The sequence below is a fragment of the Rhincodon typus genome, unplaced genomic scaffold, assembly GCF_021869965.1.
Source record: "Rhincodon typus isolate 14 unplaced genomic scaffold, sRhiTyp1.1 hic_rhity00002400, whole genome shotgun sequence".
NCBI lineage: Eukaryota > Metazoa > Chordata > Chondrichthyes > Orectolobiformes > Rhincodontidae > Rhincodon > Rhincodon typus.
The window spans coordinates 590-24,433 of NW_025968038.1; the positions used below are offsets into that span (position 1 = coordinate 590).

Genomic DNA, 23,844 nt, shown 5'->3' on the forward strand with positions numbered 1-23,844 from the left:
GTAGAAAATGCCTCTGCTTTGCAACTGCAGGAAAACTCTAGAGCAATGTCAAATTCCCATTTTTTTCTCTCTCTACAAAGTCTGTTTAAAACTATATGCTTATTGATAGCTTTTATGAATAAAGTACACATATGCAATAAAAATTAGCCTTGCCTCTGGATTACTAGTCCATTGATATTGGCACTGCAACATTGTCTCCTCTTGTGCAGATCCCTGCCCTGTGCGTCAGGATGGTGACCATATCATCAGCTATTTAGTCCAATGCTCTGATGTTAACTCTCTAAACCTTTTCTCTACCCTTAAGACAGCAAGAGAGAAATCCATGCCATCAACAAAGTCTTTTCTTGTCATTCTATTCAGTGTATATTTCTTCCTTGGAGATCCTTTCTACAATAAAAGGTCCTACATAAATGCTCGTCATTGACAGTCCCATCCATTCTAAGGCGACTTAAGCCCCCCGTCATCTCAGATTCACACAAACGACTCCATGCTATTTCAAAGAGGTGCAGGGGAATTCTCCCGGTCTTCCTGGTCATTAGTCATCCCACAATTCGGTGGCTGTTTTTGTCTGCGTTGATCGGCTCAGGATTCGGGGTAGGTGGGTGGGTGGTGGTGGTTTCACCCAGCCCAGAGCCGTGAAATAGACTAGGTGCACTTTGTCTTACATTCTCTTTTAATTTCTTTATTTTTCCTTTAATATATTGTCGTGGAAGGACTCTTATTCTGAACCTTTTATCTCTATTTTTCTAATTTATTACTATGATTTTGTACTTTTGAATGTCTATAATGCTGGACTTTTTACTTATTTTCTAACTTTTTCCCTAAGAATTTACACTCAAGAATCTGTACATAGGTATCTATGTACCTAAGGTGGCATCGTTAAGTGGCAGATTGTAAACTTTTCACACTGTACTCATATCAGTACATGTGACAATAAAGCTAACTCTAATTCTGTTCTAATTCAATCAACAAAGAAACAAAATATCTGGTAGCTATCACAGTGCTGTTTGTGGTAGTTTGCTGTGTTGCTTTTCTTTCCCCAACCCCCGAATAACCACAGGGATTTCACTTCAAAGATACTTCATTGTCTGTGGACACTTTGGGACATTCTGAAGTCATGAAAGGTGCTAAATAAATGCAAGTCATTCTTATAGCTATGGAGCTAGTACAGTCGAAGCTTGATATTAACATAAGAAATAAAGTTACTGGCTACTCCAAAATCTTTCTCCACCACATCCTGGCAAGACTGGCCGCACTTACATGATACAGCAAAGAGGGCCTTGATTCGCACCATGTCATTGCTGTCACTGTTCAGAAGATCCAGGAGTTTGGACATGGTGCCCAGGTTCAACACATGCTCCTGGACAAAGGGATTATTCTGGCTACAGGTGCCAATGAGGTTTGCCACTCGCCATCGAAGCTCTGGATCTGGGCATTCCAGGAAGTTCTGGACCACAATTTGCATGCCACCCAGCTTACAGAAATCTAAATAAAGCAAAAAGTGCATTAATAAACCTCCCTCAGTTGAATACGGGGCTAAAAATATAGAGAATATCAATCATATTCATTCTCCACAATAGCAGCTTCACATATAAAGTACTTTGGATATAGTGAGGATGTGAAAGCCATTATACAAATACTAAAACTTTCCACAGGTCTTTAGAAATTGGAAAATGACTCCCAAGGTTCAAAGGCAGCATCAATTACCTCCTGCATTGTCCAGGTTTTCGCACAGATCTGCTACAGTGTCGAGTGCATTGCTCCTCCTTCCATCCTCGTTCAGGTCATCTTCAGATGTATCACTCAGAATTTGAAGACAATCCTTGATCTGTTTCAGTTCATCCAGTTGTCCATTAAATACATCTGATAGTGCATCCTGCAGCCACTGTCTCCGCTTTGGGAGCAAACAGGAAGAGAGACACACAGAAAAATCAGTGGTTCATCAGCAGTAACACATGCACAGGACAAAAGTCAGGCTCTGCATCATTGGTCTACTTCAGACACTGAATTAGCAGAGCAGTACATAATTGAACATCAATCTGACACTCCCCAATCCAATTGCTGGATTGTGCTGTTCTCAGGTGAAGATAAAATTCAGGTGGAAAATATGAAATTTAGGAAGTTGAAACAAGAGGTGAGCCTGCAAAGCCTATTGCAGGCAGAGAACCTTTAAGTTATAGGAGACAACAACTGTGCAGGTCATGCCATACTTAACCTTTCTACCTGTTCTATGAATAGGCCTCTAAATTGAATATCGGCACGATGGCTCGGTGGTTAGCACTGCTGCCTCACAGAGCCAGGGACCTAGGTTCAATTCCAGCCTCAGGTTATGGTCATGTCCACATTGCACATGCATTCTTCACAAGGACTTGCTGTTATACTGAAGCTAATCGTTATCCTACAATTATCCTACAATTTTAATAAGCTTTGGAAACATTGAGTAAAGCATGGTTCAAATGATGGGCTATTACTCAAAGGTTAACTTGCCATTTCTCTTCACAGATATGGTGCTTGCTTTTACTGCATTTTCAACATGCTCCATTATATCTTTATTGCTATCCAGCTCACAACAGCAAACTTGGTAAATGCCAGTGTTCGAGTACCAAGCGAGCTGACCTGCCTAACTTTGTTATGCCTTTTAAACAGTAGGCCATTGGGCAGGGGATGGTCAGGGAGGTGGGCTAAAAAAACAACAAGTAATTGACACGTACTTCTTCTGGCATGGGATGCAATTCAGGAGCTGTATCCCCCACTGAACCAGCTTCCACTGCAAGCCTCAGCAGCCCCTGCAGATTGCTGGGATGTTGCCTGTTTCTCTCAGATCCACCGTCTGCCATTTTTAAGAAGCCTCAATCTGGAAGAAAGGAAAACCGAACAACAACCTTTTAAAGCAAAATAGAAAATGCCAGGAATACTCAAAGTAAATGGGAAAAGCAGACTAAAGTCTGGATTTTGTTTATTTGCCCTATTATCTGATTTTGCTTTGCACTGCGATTAATCTCCCCTGCCTTCCTTCTGATCCTAGACCTTGCCTTTGGTTCTCTCTCTCTCCTCAAGCCCAGTTTTTCTGCCTCTGTGCTTGCCAAAACTGGTTATACCTCTAACAAAAGTTCATTTGCTTGAACTCATAACTCGGCTTCTCTCTTCACAGATGCTGCCAGACTGGCTGATTTTCTGATTTTTATTAACGGTGCTGGAATTTGGAAATGGTTCACTTGTTGTTTCATTCAAGCAGGGAATGTGAGGAAAACACTCTAATTCTTTCCACCACTCCATTGAGACGAAAAGCACCAGTGTCATCAAAAAGGGATTTATCCTCTCTATTCTTCACGAGACGTGGGTGTCACTAGCAAGGCCAGCATTTGTTACCATATCTAACTGCCCTCGAGTAAAAGAATTGCTTGGTTGTTTCAGAGCTAAGAGTCAGCAACATAGGAAAACAAGACCAGGAGCAGGTGTAGGCTGTTTAGCCTTTTGATCCTGCTGCATATTTTAAATGACCATGGCTCACAAGGTTGTGGTCTCAGTTCCACTTTCCTGTCTGTCCTCCATAATCCTCAACTTGCTTGTCCATCTAAAATTTAACTGACTTTGCTTTGAATAAATTCAAAGTCCCAGCCTCTATGACCTCCTGGGGAAGAGAGTTCTATATTAATGGTGCTCAGAGAAAAATATTTCTCCTAATCTCGGTCTTAGAAGTGCCATAGTTTCGGGGTCACATCTAAGCCAGATCAGGCAAGAGTGTTAGATTTCTTTCCTGAAAGGATACTGTTGTACATGAATTGTCTCAGAATTGTTGATTACAGGCAGGGAAGGGCTGTCCTGTCATGCGGACATAGTGTCTGTAGACAGACCTAGCCGTCTTGTCTAATCTTATTCCTAAGCCCAGATATGCAAACATTCAGGCTCACATCGCATGTGCAAGACAAACACACAGCAGGTCAGTCAGTAAACATGAAGGAGAAAAGCTTTATATGTATCGCCTGCATTTGCAACATCACAACCTCCTCATAGAAAGAAGTGCCAGGTAATGATCACCAACAAGGAGTCTAACCATCTCCTATTCAATGGCATTCTCATTGCTGTATCCCATATCGTCAACATTCATATTGCGCACCAGTCAAGAGAGGGCAGGGTGATGGTGGGGTATTAACCTCTGATCAGAGACTGAATTGGACCAGCCATTCAAATACTATGGCTACAACAGCAACTCAGCAGCTAAAGATTCAAAGGTAAATAATGCATCTCTCAACTCCTTAAAGCCTGTACACCACCTAGAGTGTGACAGAATACTCTCCACTTTTTTTTTTGTTGTTGCAAGATGGCAGAGTAGGACACTTGTCCACTCCACCTGCTCTTCTTTTCTCCTCCTAGTGCTTCTTTTCTTCTTCCTTTTTTTTTGCTTTGACTCCTGGCCTCTGGCAAGGAGTGACATTCCCCGGCCTGGCAAACTCCTGGCATTGGCAAGGCAACTTCCTCCCATACGGGCCCCCTGGCATGGCATGGCGACCTCCTAACATAGGGACCTCTCGGCCTGGCATGGCAATGTTCCGAGCTCCTGCAGCGGCCTCCCAGCATGGCGAACTCCCAGCCTGGCACAGCGGTCTTGTCCCGTAGAGGCCTCCTGCTGCGGCTTCCCAATGCGGCATGTTGCCAGCACAGTGTGGAGCCAGGGCCCGGTGCAGACTGGAAGCTAAGTGCCAGTGTGGTCTGCTGTACTGAACTCTTTTCTGTATTATCTAAAATCTTGGCACAGTTTTTTTGTTACTAGGCACTTTTGTATCTAAGTCAGTGCTGTAATTGGCAATGTATAAACTTTTCACTCTCCATATTGTGACAGAAAGGGCTATTCTATTCTTTCAAACACAAATGCAATTCCAATAACACTTGAGAAGTTCACCATCCACCAGATGGTGGCACCCCATCCACTAGTGTAACCACTTATCCTCTACAAGATGATACAGCTATTCATGATGGTATCTTCGGCATCACCCACCTAAACCACAATCTCCACCACCTTGCACGACAAGGGCAGCTAAGGCATAGGAGCACCAGCACCTGCAAGCTCCCTTTCAAGCCACACATTGTCCTGACTTGGAATCATATTTGCATTCTTTCACTGTGGCTGGTTCAAAATCCTGGAATTTCCTTCCCAATACCAAGTGGATTACAGCAGTTTAAGGCAGCAGCTCACCACCAACTCAAATGAAATTTAAGAATGGGCAATAAGTGGTGGCCTTACCAGCAACACACACATCCTACAAAATTTTTTTTTAAAATACTACGTGGCCTACATTTTGTTTCCACATTTTGACATACGCATAGAATGCTGCCGGTTAAAAATGCATCTTCAAGAGGCAAGACATAACTCAGGGCTGCCCAAGCTACAGAAAACATCAAATAAAGATTTGCTCCAACGGGGGGAATTGAAATGATTTTAGTAGCTTTTTGTGCCATACGCCTAAGTTGAACGAACTATCAGCAAAGATAATCAAGGGAAATTTTGATGAAAGAGTACAAAATTATAACATGTTTAAATAAGGTAGAAAAAGCGGAGCTGTTCTCATCAGCTGATTTTGTAAAGATGAAGGGGCACCAATTAAAGGTTTCAGGTAAGCGAAGCAAAGTAAATTTGAGAAAGAAACTATTCTTTCTGTTATGAGGGGTAATAATGTGGAACTCACTGCCTACGAGAATGGTGGAAGCACAGACCGTGATTTCACAAGGAAATTTGGCCCATAAAGCAAAAAATACACAACTGCTGGGCTTTTTCTGAAATTACCTGAGCTTTGTCCTTGTTTTCCCCCAAAGACAGTTGCTCTCTATTGATCCAAATTATTTTTAACATGTTAAACACTTCAAACAGAACATCCTTCAATTTTCAAATGCAAGACCCCTATTTCTCAGAATTTGTTCTATTGGTTCTTCCCAGTTCAGTTCCAATTATTCATTCAACACTGAACCTGCCTCTCTGAATCCCTTGTTCAAATCCATCATGAGTTTCATCTGTTTTGCCTGGGTCTTTAGTATCTCAAGGGTAGAACCTAACCAGAAAACTAGGATTTAAAAAAAGTGCTTCTTGATTTCAGAAAAAAAGTCATCCGTTCAGCCCAGTCTCAACCAATTGTTATATAATTTCAAATCAACCTCTTCAGAGATGTTATTACACATTTCTAAAGCAGGTGAGTGTTGAACCATGCCTCCTGGTCCACAGGGACATTACAATTATCGCACAAGTGCACATTTCTCAGCCACTTGCTATCCATTCCCGGAGGCTGTGTGACAGCTGCCTAAGAAAGAAAAGTAGCTACTCAAACCTGCACTGCCACTCAACAAGATTGTGGATGATATGACTGTGGGCACAAGATCCCTTTTCCTGACTTCAGTTTACAACCTAAAGCTATAAAAACCTGTAAAATATATCCCTCCGTGGGGATAAGGAGGAAAATGCTCTTGAAGCCCAGGATCAACTCCCACTCCTCCAGAGAGATTATATCATGTCTGAACAGATTAAGAATACCTCTCTGTCCTTAGGAAAGACCCTCAACAGTTGATGCAAGGCTTCCAAATGTTACACATCGCCCTCCTTGCCAAAACGAAACCCATTTGGATTCAATAAGAACGATCCTCAATGTAGAGACGGCAACGTGCTGCTTTAATGCTCCTGAACAACGAAGTCAGTGTGGAAACGCAGTTTGCCTGAAATAACGGACTGCGGACGCCGAGAGCCCGAAACTGGAAAAACTCAGCAGGTCTGGCGTCATCTGTGGGGAAGACACGGAGTTGAGGTTTCGGTCAGAAACCTTCCCCAGGGAAGGGGGGTGGTCGCCGCAGAAATAGCTTTCTGCTCCGCTCCAAAAACCAGGCCCATACTGAAAGGAATCGCTTCCCCCCACCCCCTAATCAACAAGACGCCTCAAAATGGTCGCACACCCCACATCCTCCTCTCCCCAAAACCTCCACGGGGTCCCATTCCCATTTCAATGCACCGTTACCGAGCAGGGGGGAGGGTCACTTACCCCGATATCCACGACCTCTTGGCCCGGTCACCTTCCCGGCCGTGCAGCCACCTCCTCCCGCTGCCGACTGCACCGAAGCTTCTCCACCTTTCCAGATTCTTCCAGCGCATTCAGCCCATGGGCGCCACCATCTTACCGGACGTTGCGTCACGGTTGCCTTGTGGCGTCAGGGGGCCGGACGTGACGCCTCTGCGGGGCAACTGCATGCTTATGTTGCCATCTGAGCGCCGCCATCTTTGAAACCCACCTGCCCCTCAGGCCTTGATCTCACTGAAGCCAGAGGCAGGGAGGTTCAATGAAACTGAAACGTAAAGTTTTGTTTTCTCTCCACAAATGCTGCCAGACCTGTTGTGTTTCTTCAACAGTTTCTGTTTTTGTTTCAAATCATCAGTTATTTTTATTATAAACCATAGGGAGACACTGGACTTTGATGCTCCAAATTATAAAGCAATGGAGTTTTTAACAACTCAAATAAAGGCTGTGAACCCATCATATCTATCTATTCTAATCCCATTTTAATGTGCTTAGCCTGTGGGTGGCCAAGTGCTCACCTAAATACTTTATTTTCTCTCCACAAAAAAAGTTGATAACTGATATTATGAGGAGAGATTATGTTGGGACTGTACCTATTTTGGACTTTAGAACAATGACAGAAACCTTATTGAAAAACATAAGATTCTGAGGTGATTTGACAGGGTATATGCTGAGAGGTTGTTTCCCCTTGTGTGACAGTCTAGGACCAAAGGGTATAATCTCAGAGTAAGAGATCATCCATTGAAGACAGAGATGAGGAATTTCTTCTCTCAGACGGTATTGAATCTGTGGAATTAATTCCCCCAGAGGACTGTTGATGTTGGGTTGGTATGTTCGAAGCTGAGGGGGCAGATTTTTTAGTCAGGAAAGGGATCAAGGGATCAAGGGTTACGTAATAAGGCAGGAAAGTAGATTTGAGGATTATCAGATCAATTACAATCTCATTGCATGGTGCAACAGAGAAAACGCAAATGTTCTACTTATGCTCCTATGCGTCATGGTCTCTGTCGTGTAATAAACCTTTTTTTTGTTTATTCATTCACAGGGTGTGGGTGTTGCTGGCCAAACCAGCATTTATTGCCCATCTGTAAATAGTAATGAAAGAGATATGATGAATTGTTTTCTGGAAACTCTGCAATCTGTGTGGAGAAGGCATGTTATGGCATGGAGAAGGAGCGTAGGAGGTAGAAGCTTAGGGAACTGAAGTCAAATTACTGACATGGCTGGGAAATTGGCTGAATGGCAGGTGACAAAATGTAGAGATTATGGGTAGGCACTCAAATTAACAGGATGTGACCAGTGATGTCTCAGAAGGATCTATGTTTAGGCCTCAGTTATTTACATTATTTATTAATGACTTGAACAATAGCATGAAAGTCGTATCCAAATTTGATGATGACACAAACTAGGTGGCATTGTAGACAGCATAGATAACAGCATAAAATTACAAAGGAATATTGATAAACTGTGCAGATGGAATTCAGTATAAGAGTAGGGTTATCCATTTTTGACCAAAAAGGGATAGAATCATAGAATCCCCACATTGCAGAAAATCAAGTCCATCAAGCCATTCCAGCCCATCAAGTCTTCACCAACCCTCCAAACAGTATTCGAGCCAGACCCACCCCATCCCCATAATCCCAAATTTACCATGGCTAACCTATCTAGCCTACACATCCCTGGACACTATGCAGATAGTGTTCCACAAGGAGCTTGAACAGCTCATCAACTTTACTAACACCTTTCACCCAACCTCACATTCACTTGGACCATCTCCGATACCTCCCTCCCCTTCCTGGACCTCTCCATTTCCACCTCTGGTAACCGCCTCAACACTGACATCTATTTCAAACCCATCGACTCCCATAGCTACCTGGACTACACCTCCTCTCACCCACCCTCCTGCAATATTGTGATCCCATACACCCAATTCCTCTGCCTCTGCCGCATCTGCTCTCAAGATGCGGTGTTCCACTCCCGGACATCTCAGATGTCCTTCTACTTCAAGGACAGCAACTTCCCCCCTCCGGTGATCAAAAATGCCCTCAACCACATCTCTTGCATTTCCCGCACTTCTACCCTCAAACCATCCCCCCCAACAAAATAAAACAGCATCCTTCTGTTCCTCACACACCACCCCACCAACCTTTGCATCCAAAGTATCATTCCCCACAACTTCCGCCACCCACAATTCGATTCCAAGACCAAAGAGATATTTCCCTCCCCACCCCATCTGCCCTTAGTAGAGACCGCTCATTCCGCAAGTCCCTCATCCGCTCCACACTCCCCCCTAGCCCCACCCCCCCCCGGCATCTTTCCTTGCTACTACAGGAAGTGCTACACCTGCCCTTACACCTCCCCCCTCACCTTCATCCAAGGCCCAAAGCAAACTTTTCATATCTGATAGGGGTTCACCTGTACATCCTCCAACTTGGTCTACTGTATCTGTTATTCCCGATGTAGCCTCCTCTACATCGGTGAGACCAAGTGCAGACTCCGGGAGTACCTGCGGTCTGTATGTGACAAATGACAAAACCTTCTGGTCACAAACCATTTTAACTCCCCCTCCCACTCCCTCGATGACATGTCCATCCTGGGCCTCCTCCAGTGTCACAATGACGCCACCCGGAAACTGGAGGAGCAGCACCTCATATTCCACATCGGGAGCCTACAGCCCAATGGCCTAAACGTGGAATTCACCAGTTTTAAAATCTCCCCACCCCCGGCCTCATCCTATGTCCAACCCTCCCTCTCAGTCCCACCTCCATGACCTGATACAACCTGCCCATCTTCTTCCCCAACCATTCTCCCTACTCTTCCCACCAACCAATCCCCACTACCCCCTACCTGCATCCACCTATCACCACCCCACCTACCTTCCCCAGTGCTACATATCCTCCCTCCTGCCTCCTTGACCTGACACAACCTGTCCATCTTCTCTCCCACCTATCCACCCCATCCACCTCACTGACCAATCCCCACCACTCCCTACCTGCACCCACCTATCACCATCCCACCTACCTTTCCCCAGCCCCACCCCTCCTCCCTCTATATATTTCCCAGCTCCCCAGTTCTGAAGAAGGGTCCTGACCCGAAACATCAACTTTCCTGCTCTTCTGATGCTGCCTGATCTGCTGTTTTCCTCCAGCTCCATACTGTGTTGCCCTGGACACTACGGGCAATTTAGCATAGCCAATCCATTCTAACCTGCACATCTTTGGACTGTGGGAGGAAACTGGAGCACCCAGTGGAAATCCACGCAGACAAGGGCAGAATATGTAAACTCCACACAGACAGTCGCCTGAGGCTGGAATCAAACCAGGGTCCCTGGCGCTGTGAGGCAGTGGTACTAAACATTGTGCAACCATGCCACCCATAGATGGATCAGGGTACTTTCTAGACTGTATGAAATTAACTACAGTGGATGTCCAAAGAGACTTGGGGGCTCAGGTGCATATCATGAACAGGTGCAGAAAACAATCAAAAAAGCAATTGGAATGCTGACGTTTATATCTGGAGGACAGGAGTTCGAGGATGCAGAAATTATGCTGCAGTCAAACAAAAGCCTGGTTAGACCCCACTTGGAGTACTCTGAACAGATCTAGGCACCACACCGTAAGAAGGATATAATGGCCTTGGAGGGAGTGTAAGATTTACATGAATGATACCTGGACTTCAGGGGTTAAGTTACGAGGAGAGATTTTACAAATTAGGTCTGTTGTGTCTAAAATTTAAACTGTTAAGGGGTGATCTAATCAAAGTCTTCAAGGTACCAACAGGAAAAGGCAGGGTAGATAAAGATATGCTGTTTACACAGGGTCAGGGCTTTAAAACTAGGGGACATAAGCTGAGATGGCGGGTCAGACCGTTCGGGAGAGATGTTAGGAAGCATTTCTACAGACAAAGGATGATAGATTTTAAAAAAAATTTGAGGGATAATCTCATTGAATGATAGAATAGGCTTGAGGGGCCAAATGGCCTATTCCTGTGTTCCTAAGGTAATCGCACAGTTAAAGCTGCAAGAGCTCCAGCAAGACAGAAGGGAACAGCGACAAGGTTCCAAGTCAGGATGGTGAGTAGCTTGGAGGGGAACTTGTCGGTGATGGTATTCCCATGTGTCTGCTGCCCTTGCCCTTCTAGATGGAAGTGGTTATGAATAGTTAATGAATAATACTGCTTAAAAGTTATAGGAGTACCTGAATCGACTACCCTTTCACGCAGTGAGTTCCAGACTCTCTCAAGCTTCAGAGCGAAAATAATTCTCAACTGTCCTCTTACCTCAAATCTATACTATGGGCCAGCATCATCAGCAGCACGGTGGCTGTGGTTAACACTGCTGCCTCACAGCACCAGAGACCTGCATTCAATTCCAGCCTCGGGCAACTGTCTGTGTGGAGTTTGCACATTCTCCCTGTGTCTATGTGGATTTCTACCAGATGCTCTGGTTTCCTCCCACAGTCCAAAGATGTGCAGGTTAGGTGGATTGGCCATGCTAAATTGCCCATAGTGTCCAGGGATGTGTGGATTATGTGGTCTAGCCACGAGAAATGTAGGGTTACAGGGTAGCTGAGTCGGTGTAGACTTGTTGGGCCAATTGGCCTGTTTCCACACTGTATGCATTCTATGATCATCACAGAGTGAAACAGAATTAATGTTTTGAGACCAAGGTGAATTCTTCAGAACCGAAGTGAGGTAGAAGAGTGATGGGTTTTATGCTGTTGGAAAAGGGAGAAACAGCAAGTGGAACGAAAGGGGTGATGAGGGGAAAGATTTGAGTATATGAGATTAGCTATCACTATGGGAGTGGTAATGGTTGTAGAGAAGATTCAGAGTAGGTTTTTAATGATAGAATATATGTGACTGCTGCTGAAAAAAGCAAAACCAAGAAAACCAGAGGGCGGGGGGGAAGGGGGAACAGTCACTGTCTGAATTCAACGTTGCATCCTGAAGGCTGTAAGGTGCGTAAACAGAAAGTAACGTGCTGTTGCTGCAGCTTACATTGGGGAGCTCTGCAGCAGACCTAGGACATATACATTAAAGACCAAGTTTATTGAAATGGGAAATGACTGGAAGGTCAGGCTCATGCTTGCAGACCAAGCAGTGGTTTTCTGCTAGGCAGTTGTGCAGTCTGTGTTGTGTCTTTACAATATTGAAGAGGCCACATGATGATTGGTGAATACAGTAAACTAAAAGTGCAAGCTAAAGACTGCCTCATCTGGAAGTTGTGATTGGAGTCTTGGATAGCGAGGAAAATTTTACACTTCCCCATAATTGCACGAGGTGTCATGAGAAGGAAATGAGGTATTGGGAATAATAGAGGAGTGGATCAGGATATCATGGCGGAAGAAATCTCTTCAGATGTTGAGTGGGGAGAGGGGAGGAAGATGAGTTTAGTGGTGGAAACCTTACTGGGATGATGGAAATGGCGAAGGATGATCTTTTTGAATGCGAAAGTTGGTGGGAACGAAGTTGAATGGACAAGAGAAACCCTACCTCCCACTTCTGGGAAGGAGAGGAAGGGGTGAGGGCAAAAATGCAGTAAGTGTGGTGAACATTGTTGAGGGACCTGTCCACCAGAGTTTAAGGTGGGGAGGGGCGGGGTGAAAGAGAGGGCAATGGAGGAATCCTTGGCTGAGGAAAAAGGAGTACATATTGGAAGCACTCTTGTGGAAGCTGACATCATTGGCACAGACACAATGGAGAAACTGAAACAGGGATGCTTACATGAAGCACTGTGTGAGGAGGCATAGTCAATGCATTTGTTGGAGTTGGGAACTTGTAATGAATACTAGCAGACAACCTTTCCTGGCAAATGGAGATAACAGAAGTTAGGGAAAAATGAGAGATGGACCACATAAAGGTGAGAAAGATGGAAATTGGAAGCAGAATGCATGATTTTATTTTTCCTGTTTCAGATAAGACCACAAAGCATTAACCATCAACTATACTGGGGAGAGTTGTGGAAGGGAGACCCCTTCAAAGAGACAGGTAGAACCAGGGCCTGTGTGGGTATCCATTGTCTACACCTTTCATTTGGAGGCAATTTTGATTTCCATCTTCTGCAGTATCTTGCTTTTGTTTTAGCAGTAAGTACAGTTTGCAGAAAAATGTCTGCATACTTTGAAGGTAGAAGTGTTTCCTAATTTCACCGCAAAACGTCTAGCTCGAATTTTTAGATCCTAGCTCAACTAGCAGAAAGTTTCTATCTATTCTTTTGTATCCATTTATATCAATGAGATGTGAACTCCTGCTCAACTTTCTCTTCCTCACCACACTCCTTACCCCTCCTCCCCCAAACTCTATCATGTCATGCTCTCTTGTACTCCAAGATGAAGCAAAGACTGACATCTGGCTTGGACATTACTACCCCCCGGTCAGTTAACTAACTGAGGATAGAGTTTTTTTATCCTACCCCCATCCTCAAGTAGCAGCTTTGCTGGTGAGAAAAAAATGACCACTTCTCCCAAACAAGTGACTGCATAGAATTTAATGCACTAAAACAGGGTGGCTCAGGAAAGTTGGCATATCCATAAGGACCCTCACCTACTTCTACAGATGCACCACTGAAAACATACTGTCCGGGTGCAAAACGGCCTGGCGTAGCAACTGCACTGCCCAGGACCGCAAGAAACTACAGAAGGTGGTGTGCACAGCCCAGACTATCACGGAAGCCAACCTTCCATCTATAGACTACACTTACACAGCTTGCTGCCGCTGAAAGGCTGCCAACATCAAAGACCAATCACACTCTGGTAATGATCTCCTACAATCTCTTCCGTAAGGCAGAAGATACCAAAGCCTGATCAATGCACGAGCAGGTTCAGGAATACCTTCTTCCCAGCCGTTATCAGCCTGATGGAATAGACTCTCTAGCCTCAAATAATGATTGATCTTGCTAACGTTGATCTGGCCGAAAGCACGCCCTGGACAGTGTAACCTGTACCTCTGTCTAAGTCATTTTGATCTATACATCCTTGTTTACAATGATCTGTATGCACTGCTTGTAAACAAAGCTTTTCACGGGACTTCGACACACGTGACAATAAAACCATCCCTGGTTGCCCTTGAGAAGATGGAGATGAGCTGCCTTCTTGAATCTCTACAAACCATGTGCTATAGGGAGACCCATGCTAGGGAGTGAATTCCAGAATTTTGACCCACTGACAGTAAAGGAATATTTCCAAGTCAGGATGGTGAGTGACTTGGAGGGGAACTTGCAGCTGGTGGTGTCCTGCTGTACCTGCTGCCCTCGTCTGTCTTTCTAGCTGGTAGTGGTCATGGGTTTGAGAGGTGCTGTCCAAGCAGCCTTGGAGAATTTCTCCAGTACATCTTGTAAAAATTCAGAAAACCTCCTTAGTCAGTACCTCCCACAAGAACTGACCTATCTTCCACTTACGTAGACAAATTCAATCTGCTTCAGTTGCTCCCTGTAGTAGCAAGTTCCATTTTCACATCAGTCTCTCAATAAAGACATTTCTCCCGAATTCCTGACTGGATTGATTCATAAATATATTTGTAGACCCTAATTTTTAAAGTATTTTCTCCATAGAATGGTGAGTAATGTGTAGGCAGGCCACAGTAAGGGAGAGGAAAAAGATCAGCGCCGCTTGACAAAGAAGAAATTAGCTTAAATGTTCGGTTGTGTTCGATAAGTTTGTTCTCTCACAGCCTGCTAACTGCTTGATTATGAAGCCAACAAGTGCGCAACATAAATGTTAAAAACATCAATAGCAATGGATATGAAAGCAAAAGGATGCCAAATCTAATACATGGGATAAACAGTCCCAAATTGGTCTTGATCCATATTCAGTGATTTTTATCCTGATTTTTTTTAAAATAAACAACTGGCCATGTGGATGTCAGTCATGAAGGGCAAGAGGCAAGGCTGTGGTGATTAAACAGCTTGCCGATAGAGTGAGTGTGTTAGCGTGCAAGTGTGTGTGTGTGTGTGTGAGGGTGAGGGTGCACATGCAAGTGTATGGGTGCAAGTGCGAGTGCATGTGAGCGTGTGCGAGTGCGTGAGCGTGCGAGTGTGAGAGCATGTGGACTTTCCCAAAAGAACAAATGGTTGGATGAGGTGCTCAAAACTAGCAGGTGTCGGAAGAATTCTACATCAGTCGAAGTTGGTTTTCTGAAAGGCCCTCAACTGGAGTAAGGCACACTATACTGCAGACCACACGTTTAAGGAAGATGTGAAGAAATTTAGAGAAGATGCAGAAAAATGATTTACAGCATGGTTCTGGGGATGAGGGACTTCAGTTTTGTGGATAGATGGGAGAAGCTGGAGCTTTTCGTTCAAAGGCATGATGAATCTGGACAGTAGACAGGTAGAAACAGTTCTCATTGGCAAGAGGGTCAGAAACCAGAGAACACCAATTTAAGGTGAACTGCAAAAGAATCAAAAGGTGGGAAGAGGAATATTATGTTTATGTGGCAAGTGGTTAGGATTTGGAATGCGCCGAGAACGAGGATTCAATCTTCGCCTTCACAGCAGTAGCAGTTGAAATAATTAACTTAAGTGGAAAAAATTTCAGGAGTTCCTGGAAAAGGCAGGCAAGTGGGACTCGCTGAGTTGCTCTTGCTGAGACTGCCACAAAAATGGCCTCCTCTGTACTGTGTCCATTCTATGATTCCATTCCATTCTCCAAAAATGAAAAAATCTAATACCTAGGATCAATATTCCCATATTGATTAGATAAATTAGAAAAGATCTATAATTACATCCTTAAATAAAAAGTGTTACTGCAGATTTACTTTTAGCAACGAATGTCATTATTCCATTATTTGCTCCTACACATCAGTGCTTTTGGATTATTATAGACATGCAACAAGATTAACTTGCATAACAGACTGTGCATTTATTTAACATTTTTAACAAAATAAAACATCAAAATTGCTGTGTGGAAACTAAGTGACGAAGAATAATTTGAGAAAGATAAGGGATAGAATTAGGTATCACGATCTCAGGATAAGACTGAGACAAGGAGAGATTTGTTCAAAAGGATCTGAAGTAACCGAGACTGCAGTGGAAACTCAGTCAAAGTATATTCACCACCGAGACCAATCAATTGTTACTTATTAAAGGAATCAAACAATATGTGGAAGATGGATTTTGAGGTAGAGCTACGATATTACTGAATAGAGGAGCAGATTCCAAGGGCTGAACACTCCTATTTCTTATTTTATTGCTTCACCAAATCACTTGTCCTAGTCATTAGTTACACAGACAGATGTTTTGAGAGCAGGTAGGTGGCCTAAGAATGCATGGCTTAACACATATAGCTTGATCCTTTTAACTCGATTCTTTGACTGTTTTTTAATGGGACTCTCTTCAGCTGAACTGCATGGACAAAATAGCAGTGATTTAGCATTCTTATTTAATTGCTAATGACAATCTGTACAGACAAGTCCGAAATTTTTTTTAAAACCCAGCTCAGGCCAGCAGAGGGAGCACACAGACAAAAATGAACAGACACATACTCATGTGTGCACGAACACATACATATACACTGCTATAGGTAGCACACGTGCATATCGTATTCTCACCCTGCATTCCAAGGTCAACAGCCAGTGTTGACATGGGCCTATTTACTACACAGTGCCAAGATGTTATGAAGAAAACATTTTGATGTTGCATTTCATGGGATATTCTTAAACTCATTGCATCAAAACACCAAGAACAACACACATTTCTAACTATCTGTGTCCTACTTGAAAGATCCAAACTTATAACTGCACTACTGAGTGTTTTCCGCAACACACTTGCAATTACATTTTATTGAAACCACACTTTATGTTACATGACAAATAGAGCTGGGTAAGGAGGGAGTTGAGGTTTATCTTAAACACAGTAAATTGTTGTGTACACCATCTGAAGGGGAATGTGGAAGCATATTCATTTGCAACTTTGAAAAGATCATTGTAAACGTATGTGAAAAGGAAACATTGCGAACCTATGGGGATATAGGGCTAAATGGGCCAACTGTTTCAAAAAAATCAGCATGGGGGAAAGAGCTGAATGGTCTGTCTGGTTGTTGCATGATCCCAGGAATCTGAATGACATCACTGACCCTTGGATACATGTGAAATTTTCAGATCTTGTTAGAACCACGAGAAAGAGAAAACCCATAAAACTGCTTGTAGACTTCACAGACACAAAAAAAAGGAGGAAAACCTTGGCTTTAAAACAAAACATTTTTACTTTTCTCATGAGGAAGGATATCAAGCACATCAGCTGACCAATAAGCACCAAAAGTTGTTATCCTGAGGTTATACGAAGCTTTAGGTATTGTCCCTGGGACTGAGTCGAGAAAATGAGAGAGTACTTCAAATTCTATTTAAGGAGAACTCACAGGAAAGTTCAAACCAATCTCACTTTTGTGAGTTGTTCTTTATATGCTGTGTAACTTGCCAGTTCGCGAACTACTTAAGTCAAGAACCCACTGCCTAAACTGACCAGCAGGACAGACACAGCCACTTCCTAGTTTGCACAGAGATATAGATTTGTTTCTCCCCGACTCTCCTGCCCTCTCACAACTCTTGCAGCTTCAGCTCTCTGGTACCTCAGTCAAGTGCCCCCATTAATCCAGATACTGAACGGTCAAGCTAGCTATTTGTCCAAACAGCACCCCAGATGATGCTGTCCTCAGTAGAGATCGGCTGATTCCCCCCCGCCTCCCAAATTACAATGCAGCCAACAACACTTCTAATCACTCCTGCCCTGGTTGAGGACAAGCGATGCCCCCAGATAGGAGAATCCCTTGGGGCTTCCAGTTGGGTTTGGCTGAGTCCCATGCTTGGGAGTGCAAAGTCAATGTTAAGTAGAGCCCCACCATCTCAAGATCATTGTGCAAACTGGGGAAATGGTTACAGTTCAACCAGTGAGCTAACCAATAACAGGACGCAGGAGGAAGGAATTTCAACATTATTTCTCTGTATGTGTGGGCAGCATTAGAAATTGAATTTCTCTCTCCTTTTTGTAGATATTTCGTTATGGGGTATGAGGGTTAGGGGAGGTGGGTGAGGGCGTAAGGAGGGTGGGGTGGAATCATTTCTGACCCCAACGTAATACTCAGACAGAGTCCTCACTCGTCGAAGAGGAGATATCGAAGTCTATGGAACCATGACTGACAACCAGACGCAGGCGCTTGGATCTAGCAAACGGGGTGAAAGCCGCGGGTCTTTTGTCATCTTCCACCGAGGACACAAAACAATCACGAGCCAGCATGCCTTCAGCACACACTGTACTCTGTGATGGTCCCAGCCCTGTCACCTCTCCATTACACACCCTCATCTCCTGTGCACAGCTTGGGAAATGCTTAGAGCGTTTGCGCTGGGTCGCGTCACACGGTGGGTTGTTACCGGCTACCGAGCCCAGTCCGTTCACAGTTTCTGTTCTCTCGCCATCGGGCGCCTTCCTTTTGATGCTTTGCTTCAGCGGCTGTCGACCACCTGCCCTCTGCCTGTGAGCTGTCTGCCTGTTTTGCCTCGCTGGCCTGCTCGCACAAGAGTGAAGCTCAGCGCAGGGCAAAGTCCTCCACAATGCGCCAGCTGCTCTTGGCTCAGCTCCCAGTTTGGAATCCAGCAACTGGCTTTCTCCCTCTTCACCCATGCTCAGCTTTGCACACAGCCTCCTTTGAACGTACCACGTGCGAGTGGCACATTCACAGATCTTCGAAATATCTTCCAGAACAACACGGACATCTCGAATTTCCGATGAGCGTGCAGCTTGACAATTCCCGTCCACTGAAACGTGTGGACTTTGACTGCATTTTTGCTGAGAGCTTGCACTGCCTTGTACTGAGCTCTGTGCTTCATTTTTGACACTGGTCACAAGGACAGCATCCTTGCTCAAATCGATTTTCACAAAGTGGGTCAAACCAAATGCCCTTCTTGGTGGTATCTCTGGGCTTTGTGAGCTCTTTCTCTTTTGATTAGTTCTCCCTCTCAACGCCCTTTTCCTCCTCCTCCTCCTCCTCCTCTTCTTCCGTTTCCTGGTCAATGTGCCAGCAGACCCCTTCTCGCTGGCAGTCTGTAAATGATGAGCTGTTGAGCCTGTAGAAATGGCTTCTTTTGTGCTCTGAGGTTTTGTTGGTGCTTGGTCCAATGAAGGAACGGTGACTTCAGGTAAACGAGGTGTATTACAATCTTTCCAAACAAGCTTAGATGCTGGGACTCCATTGGCGTTGGCTGGGGTTTTCTGTTTGGACACGTCTTCTGGACACTGGGGGGTAACTGGACCTGGGTTTGCCTCTGGCTTGTCCCACACATACCTCCCGTTTTTTCTTGTAGCTGCTTCATCTAGATTGATCAACGGTCCAACCAGATTCGTGCAATCATGCAAATCCACTCGCAGGTCCTTCAGGAAGACGCCTTCTGGCATCTGGAATGTTACAAGTGTTTCAGGGTCAGTTTGCCCAGCACTGGGCTGAAGCTGTAATGTTGAGGAATAGCCAAATCCACAGTGAAGGCTTTCTGCCTCACCTTTCTGCGAAGGAGTCTCCCCTCCCTGATCAGCCGTCTGGCTCCCATTCTGCAAATGAGTCACGGAGCCGGCATCGGTTGCCACGTCTGTCACTTCATCAGCCTGAGCGTTCTGCAGCTGCAAAGGCATTGACTGAAGCACAGGCAGTGACTTTGCGTGGACCCTACTTGGAGTCCGCCTTTTCCATTTTCCACGTTTGCCCCTCTTTGAACTTAAGGTGAGCCTTCTGGCTGAAGCTGTAATTAAAAACAAAAGCACAAATTCAATAAGTACGCTCAGCAATAGGCAGACAGGCTCCAAACACAATGGTTTTTGTCCAGTTCTGCAAAGATCTTGCTGTTATCTCATCTATACATCCATTCCCTACGTCTGCAAGGTTGTGAGGATTGGCTGCCCATTAGACCACGGACAGTATCATAACTGTGAAGTGAGGCTAGTACCACTTCAATCAACACACACAATCCAGTAACATTCACTGCATAGCAGTTAAATGGGCTATTTTTCCCTCTCTATATCACAAGGATACAGGTGACAATTATAGTATTTCCACTAGTCCTGGTATCAGTGTTATCTAACAACCAATTTGATTTGAAACATGGGGTAGGAGATACTTAGGGAAGGGTCCCCATTTACCTGTGGAATTTATAACCATTGTTCTTGGTCTGCTTGATCAGCAGTGAGGGGCATGCAGCCTGCTCCTGGGCTGTGCCAATGTCCTTAGTAGACACCTTATAACATGATGGTCAGTCCACACCTTGAGGACCATGTCCAGTTCTGGTAACCAGAAGAGACAAAGAAGTGATTCAAACGTTGGAAACTTTGTAAAATTCAGCAACAAGGCTGATTGCTAGTCTGATTTAAGAAGAAACATTAAATCTTGAAATCCAACTGGTGCAATATCAGAAGTTCCAGTTGGTGGAACATCTTGTTGGTGGGGTGCCAGCTAACTCGATTTTTACTGTACAAGCTTTTCTTTTCTGCAACTGTACTCACTCTGCCACAAGGCTCTTTCCACTGTTTTCTGATATAAATCAACGCGCGCTCCCTTGGGCCGACGTCCTTTGCCCTTCTGTTTCATACGACTGAGGCGACTGTCAGTCTCTCTCAGTCCATACTTGCAGAATGCGCCCATCTCAATGGCACGCTTCTTCATCTTGAAGGCTCCTTCTCCTCGCCTGGAAAGAGTAAAGATCAACCTTTTAGTTTAAGGAGTAAAATGGATCTTCATTCATGAATTTCTGATCATTCTCTCCTTCTTACCACTGACATATTTTACACTGTCTCACCAAGGAGTTGGTAGTTGCTGGTGTAGAAGTTTGACACTATCCAGGACAAAGCAGCGAGCTTGAATGCCACCCACCTAACACCTTCAACATTTACTCTCTTTACCTCTAGCACACAGTAGCAGCAGAGTGTACATTTACGAGATGCACTACTGTATGGCAGTGGGGCTCCGTCAACAGCACCTTCCAAACCCACAAGCTCTACCACCTAGAAGGATAAAGGACAGCAGATGCATGGCAATACCATTGCCTGCAAGTTTCCCTCCAAACCACAAATGATCTTGACTTGGAATTATATCTCATTCTTTTTGATATTGGGTCAAAATCCTGGAACTCACGCCCCCAACAGCACTGTGAATGTACCGACTCCTAACTGACTCAGAGATTTGAGGCGGTGGCTTACCACCCCGTTTTCAAGGGCTATTAGGGAGGGGCAATAAAATGCTGGTCTAGCCAGCGACAGCTAAATCTCATGAATTGAAGAAATGTATCAGCGGATGCTGACATAAAACAGAGCGAATGGTAAAAGTCACTGTCACAAACAGTGGATTAGGAGGGTGGCCAGGTTGGGGAGTAGTTGAGTTTATGAGCAGTCAGGAGCACAACTGCACTCGGCATATCTCTTGTTTCTTCTCCTGCCCCAACACCACTCCCTTCTGACCTAGAAGTCAAATTCTTTTGTCTTTCATCCAATCACAGACCTTCTTTTCATCCTTGCCCCACTTACCTCTTGCTCAAATCCTACCTCTTTGCTTACTTTTTAAAATTCCTACTTAAAAGAAGGCCTGAAGTGTTTGAGTTTCTCTCTCCAGAGATAGTGCCTTGAGCTCCTGAAAATCTCTGGCATCTTTTGTTTTGGTTTCAGGTTTTTGACTATTTTATCCCTTACCTTTCACAAGTGTAGCATTCGCACAGCTCATTGTTTTCACCAAAGAAACTGTCACCATAGTAACAGGTGATCTCATCTCCAGGTTCAATGTCTCGAAGAACTTTTACGCATGCGCGGTCACCTTCAGTCGGAACAAACTGTGGAAGGACAGAAACAGAAATCAGATAAATCCCTGTTCTTTTGCAGCCAATTTCCAAATAGCCAGTGAAACATAACACATCTAGCCAGTTGTGCATTACACTGAAGTACGGAGACCCCATGTTACATAGCAACAGCACACAGCTTCTGTGCTCCACACCAGAGTTTCTGCTCAGGATTAAGCAACTATGCAACACTTTACTAAAGGAAACGTATCAAATAAATAATAGTGTTGGGCGATGATGGAATCCAGTTTTTGGTACCAACAGCCAAAAATGCACTCCTTTTTTTTATTTGAGCTCAAGATGCTTAATCAAAAAATACCTTCACTTCTTTATCCTTTAGCTTAACAATACAATTAACATAACTAACATATTTCTGGATGCCACACACAGAGGCAATTGTACTGAGTCAATGACGTCTTAATGATTAATGAAGTGAATGGGAAGAAATTAACATGATCTGAATTGTGAAGAAAGGCACTGGCTGGTGAACTATAAGGAGAGGGAAGTTTCAAGAATTGATGCCCATTAGGTTAGCACATCTCTGACCAGGAGGCAATTAGGGCTTTTTAAATTGGACAAAGTGACATTCAACTATGTGACGATGGGGTCACATTCCTAATTACAAATGTGTTTTGTCCAAAAGTCAAGCGGGCAAACAAAAGCTTTCTACATCCTCGGGGCCCATTCAGAACACAGTCACTGAATTAATTTTGACAAAAGTGTCCATCCCTTTCTATCCAATTTCCCAAACAACAGATATAGGCGCAAAAACAGAACTTGCTGGAAAACCTCAGTAGGTCTGGCAGCATCTGTGAAGAAAAAATCAGAGTTAACGTTTTGGGTCCAGTGCCCCTTCCTCACTTCTGAGTTTTTCTTCTTAGATGCTGCCGGAGCTGCTGAGCTTTTCCAGCAACTTGTGTTTTTGTTCCTGATTTACAGCATCCGCGGTTCTTTCAGTTTTTATTTAACAGATACAGGCAAATGATTTGCAACTAGATTTGTGGGGTTAGGTGAGGAACAAATATTGGCAGCCAGACCTATAGTTTAACATCTCTTCTGAGAAAGGCAGCATCACCAACAATGCTCCAAGTCCTGCACTGAGATATCAGCCCAGACCACACCCTCACGGCTGTTGGGAGGTTGAACACCAAATCTGCTGATACAGAATGAGGCTTACACTCCAGTGCGAGCTGGTGCCTTCACTTGGAGTGGCCACAAGTGATGGGATAGTTTTGAGTGTGGCATTGAAAGCCACAGTGCAAAACCCTTGGCCCAATATGAGGCAGCTATGATAACAATATAAAATGAAAATGAAAATGAAAATGGTTGCTAACTTACCTTACAGTTCGGTCTGCAGTCTTCAGGGAAGAAAGAGGAGAGAACAGAGGAGCATTAGTTATTAAAAGTTAACTTTATTCAAACATGGTCCTTTCAAAAAACATTAACTTGTGACGTATAGTATCTTCAGGAGTACCTGGCTGAAAGATAATCAATTTCTAATCAACGATGATGATGATTGGACTGTTTGGAATAACAAAATTATCAGAATCAAGTTTACTATTTTAAGACAACAAATGTGATTTGGAACAGTGTTGACCGTCAATCTATCCTTTCATTGGAAGGACAAGATGAAAAGTCTAAAGAGCTCGAGATGACTAAATCTCCAAGGATAGATGATATTTATCCCAGAGCACTGACAGACCAAGGGAGGGATTTCAAAGACAGCAGTGATCCTCAAGATGGAAGTGATAGTCACTGGAACATTACACCAGCAGACTGGAAACTTACTAATGTGATGCCCAGTCAAAGAGGGTGGACAAACAGAAACTGTTGGCTTTCAGTCTTACTGCACTACTGGTAGAATAGTGGAATGGATTATTGGAAGTAAAGGCGAGGGTAATCCACACAGTAACTCAGTAAACAGCAGACAAACTGAATTCACAAAGGAAGTTACATCGTGAGTGAACCATAGGAAGCCCAGGGATGCAGTTTG

The 23,844-nt window shown here is 44.2% G+C and overlaps 2 protein-coding genes across 3 annotated transcripts; both read right to left on the minus strand.

Annotated features, from left to right (window-relative positions):
- Nucleotides 1-1,260: 1,260 nt before the first annotated feature.
- On the minus strand, nucleotides 1,261-7,191 carry LOC109932365 (HSPA (heat shock 70kDa) binding protein, cytoplasmic cochaperone 1; the record flags this gene model as incomplete). The annotated part of the gene is made up of 4 exons (XM_048593145.1): nucleotides 7,020-7,191; nucleotides 2,712-2,854; nucleotides 1,708-1,894; nucleotides 1,261-1,485 (listed from the first exon to the last, which is right to left on the minus strand). Coding segments are annotated over exons 2-4 (538 nt in total), but the record flags the coding sequence as incomplete, so codon positions are not given.
- A 10,041-nt stretch (nucleotides 7,192-17,232) lies between these two features.
- LOC109932363 lies at nucleotides 17,233-23,273 on the minus strand. Of its 2 annotated transcripts, XM_048593146.1 has the most exons (4): nucleotides 23,190-23,273; nucleotides 21,709-21,845; nucleotides 20,530-20,711; nucleotides 17,233-19,772 (listed from the first exon to the last, which is right to left on the minus strand). In XM_048593146.1, the coding sequence occupies exons 3-4, from the start codon at nucleotides 20,687-20,689 to the stop codon at nucleotides 18,124-18,126; spliced, it is 1,809 nt and encodes a 602-aa protein (XP_048449103.1). In that variant the 5' UTR covers nucleotides 20,690-20,711; nucleotides 21,709-21,845; nucleotides 23,190-23,273; the 3' UTR covers nucleotides 17,233-18,123. The 2 variants fall into 2 exon arrangements, with proteins under 2 accessions (XP_048449103.1, XP_048449105.1); XM_048593148.1 differs by lacking the exons at nucleotides 21,709-21,845; nucleotides 23,190-23,273 and adding an exon at nucleotides 20,170-20,310 and having other exon boundaries at nucleotides 20,530-20,644.
- Nucleotides 23,274-23,844: the final 571 nt, after the last annotated feature.

Bases quoted from the DNA above. Each gene is read 5' to 3' on its own strand.
- LOC109932363 (XM_048593146.1), bottom strand. From the start codon at position 20,689: ATGAAGAAGCGTGCCATTGAGATGGGCGCATTCTGCAAGTATGGACTG. The intron at 19,773-20,529 runs GTGAGTACAGTT...TTTTAATTACAG, and splicing joins GGAAAGAGCCTTGTGGCAGA to CTTCAGCCAGAAGGCTCACC.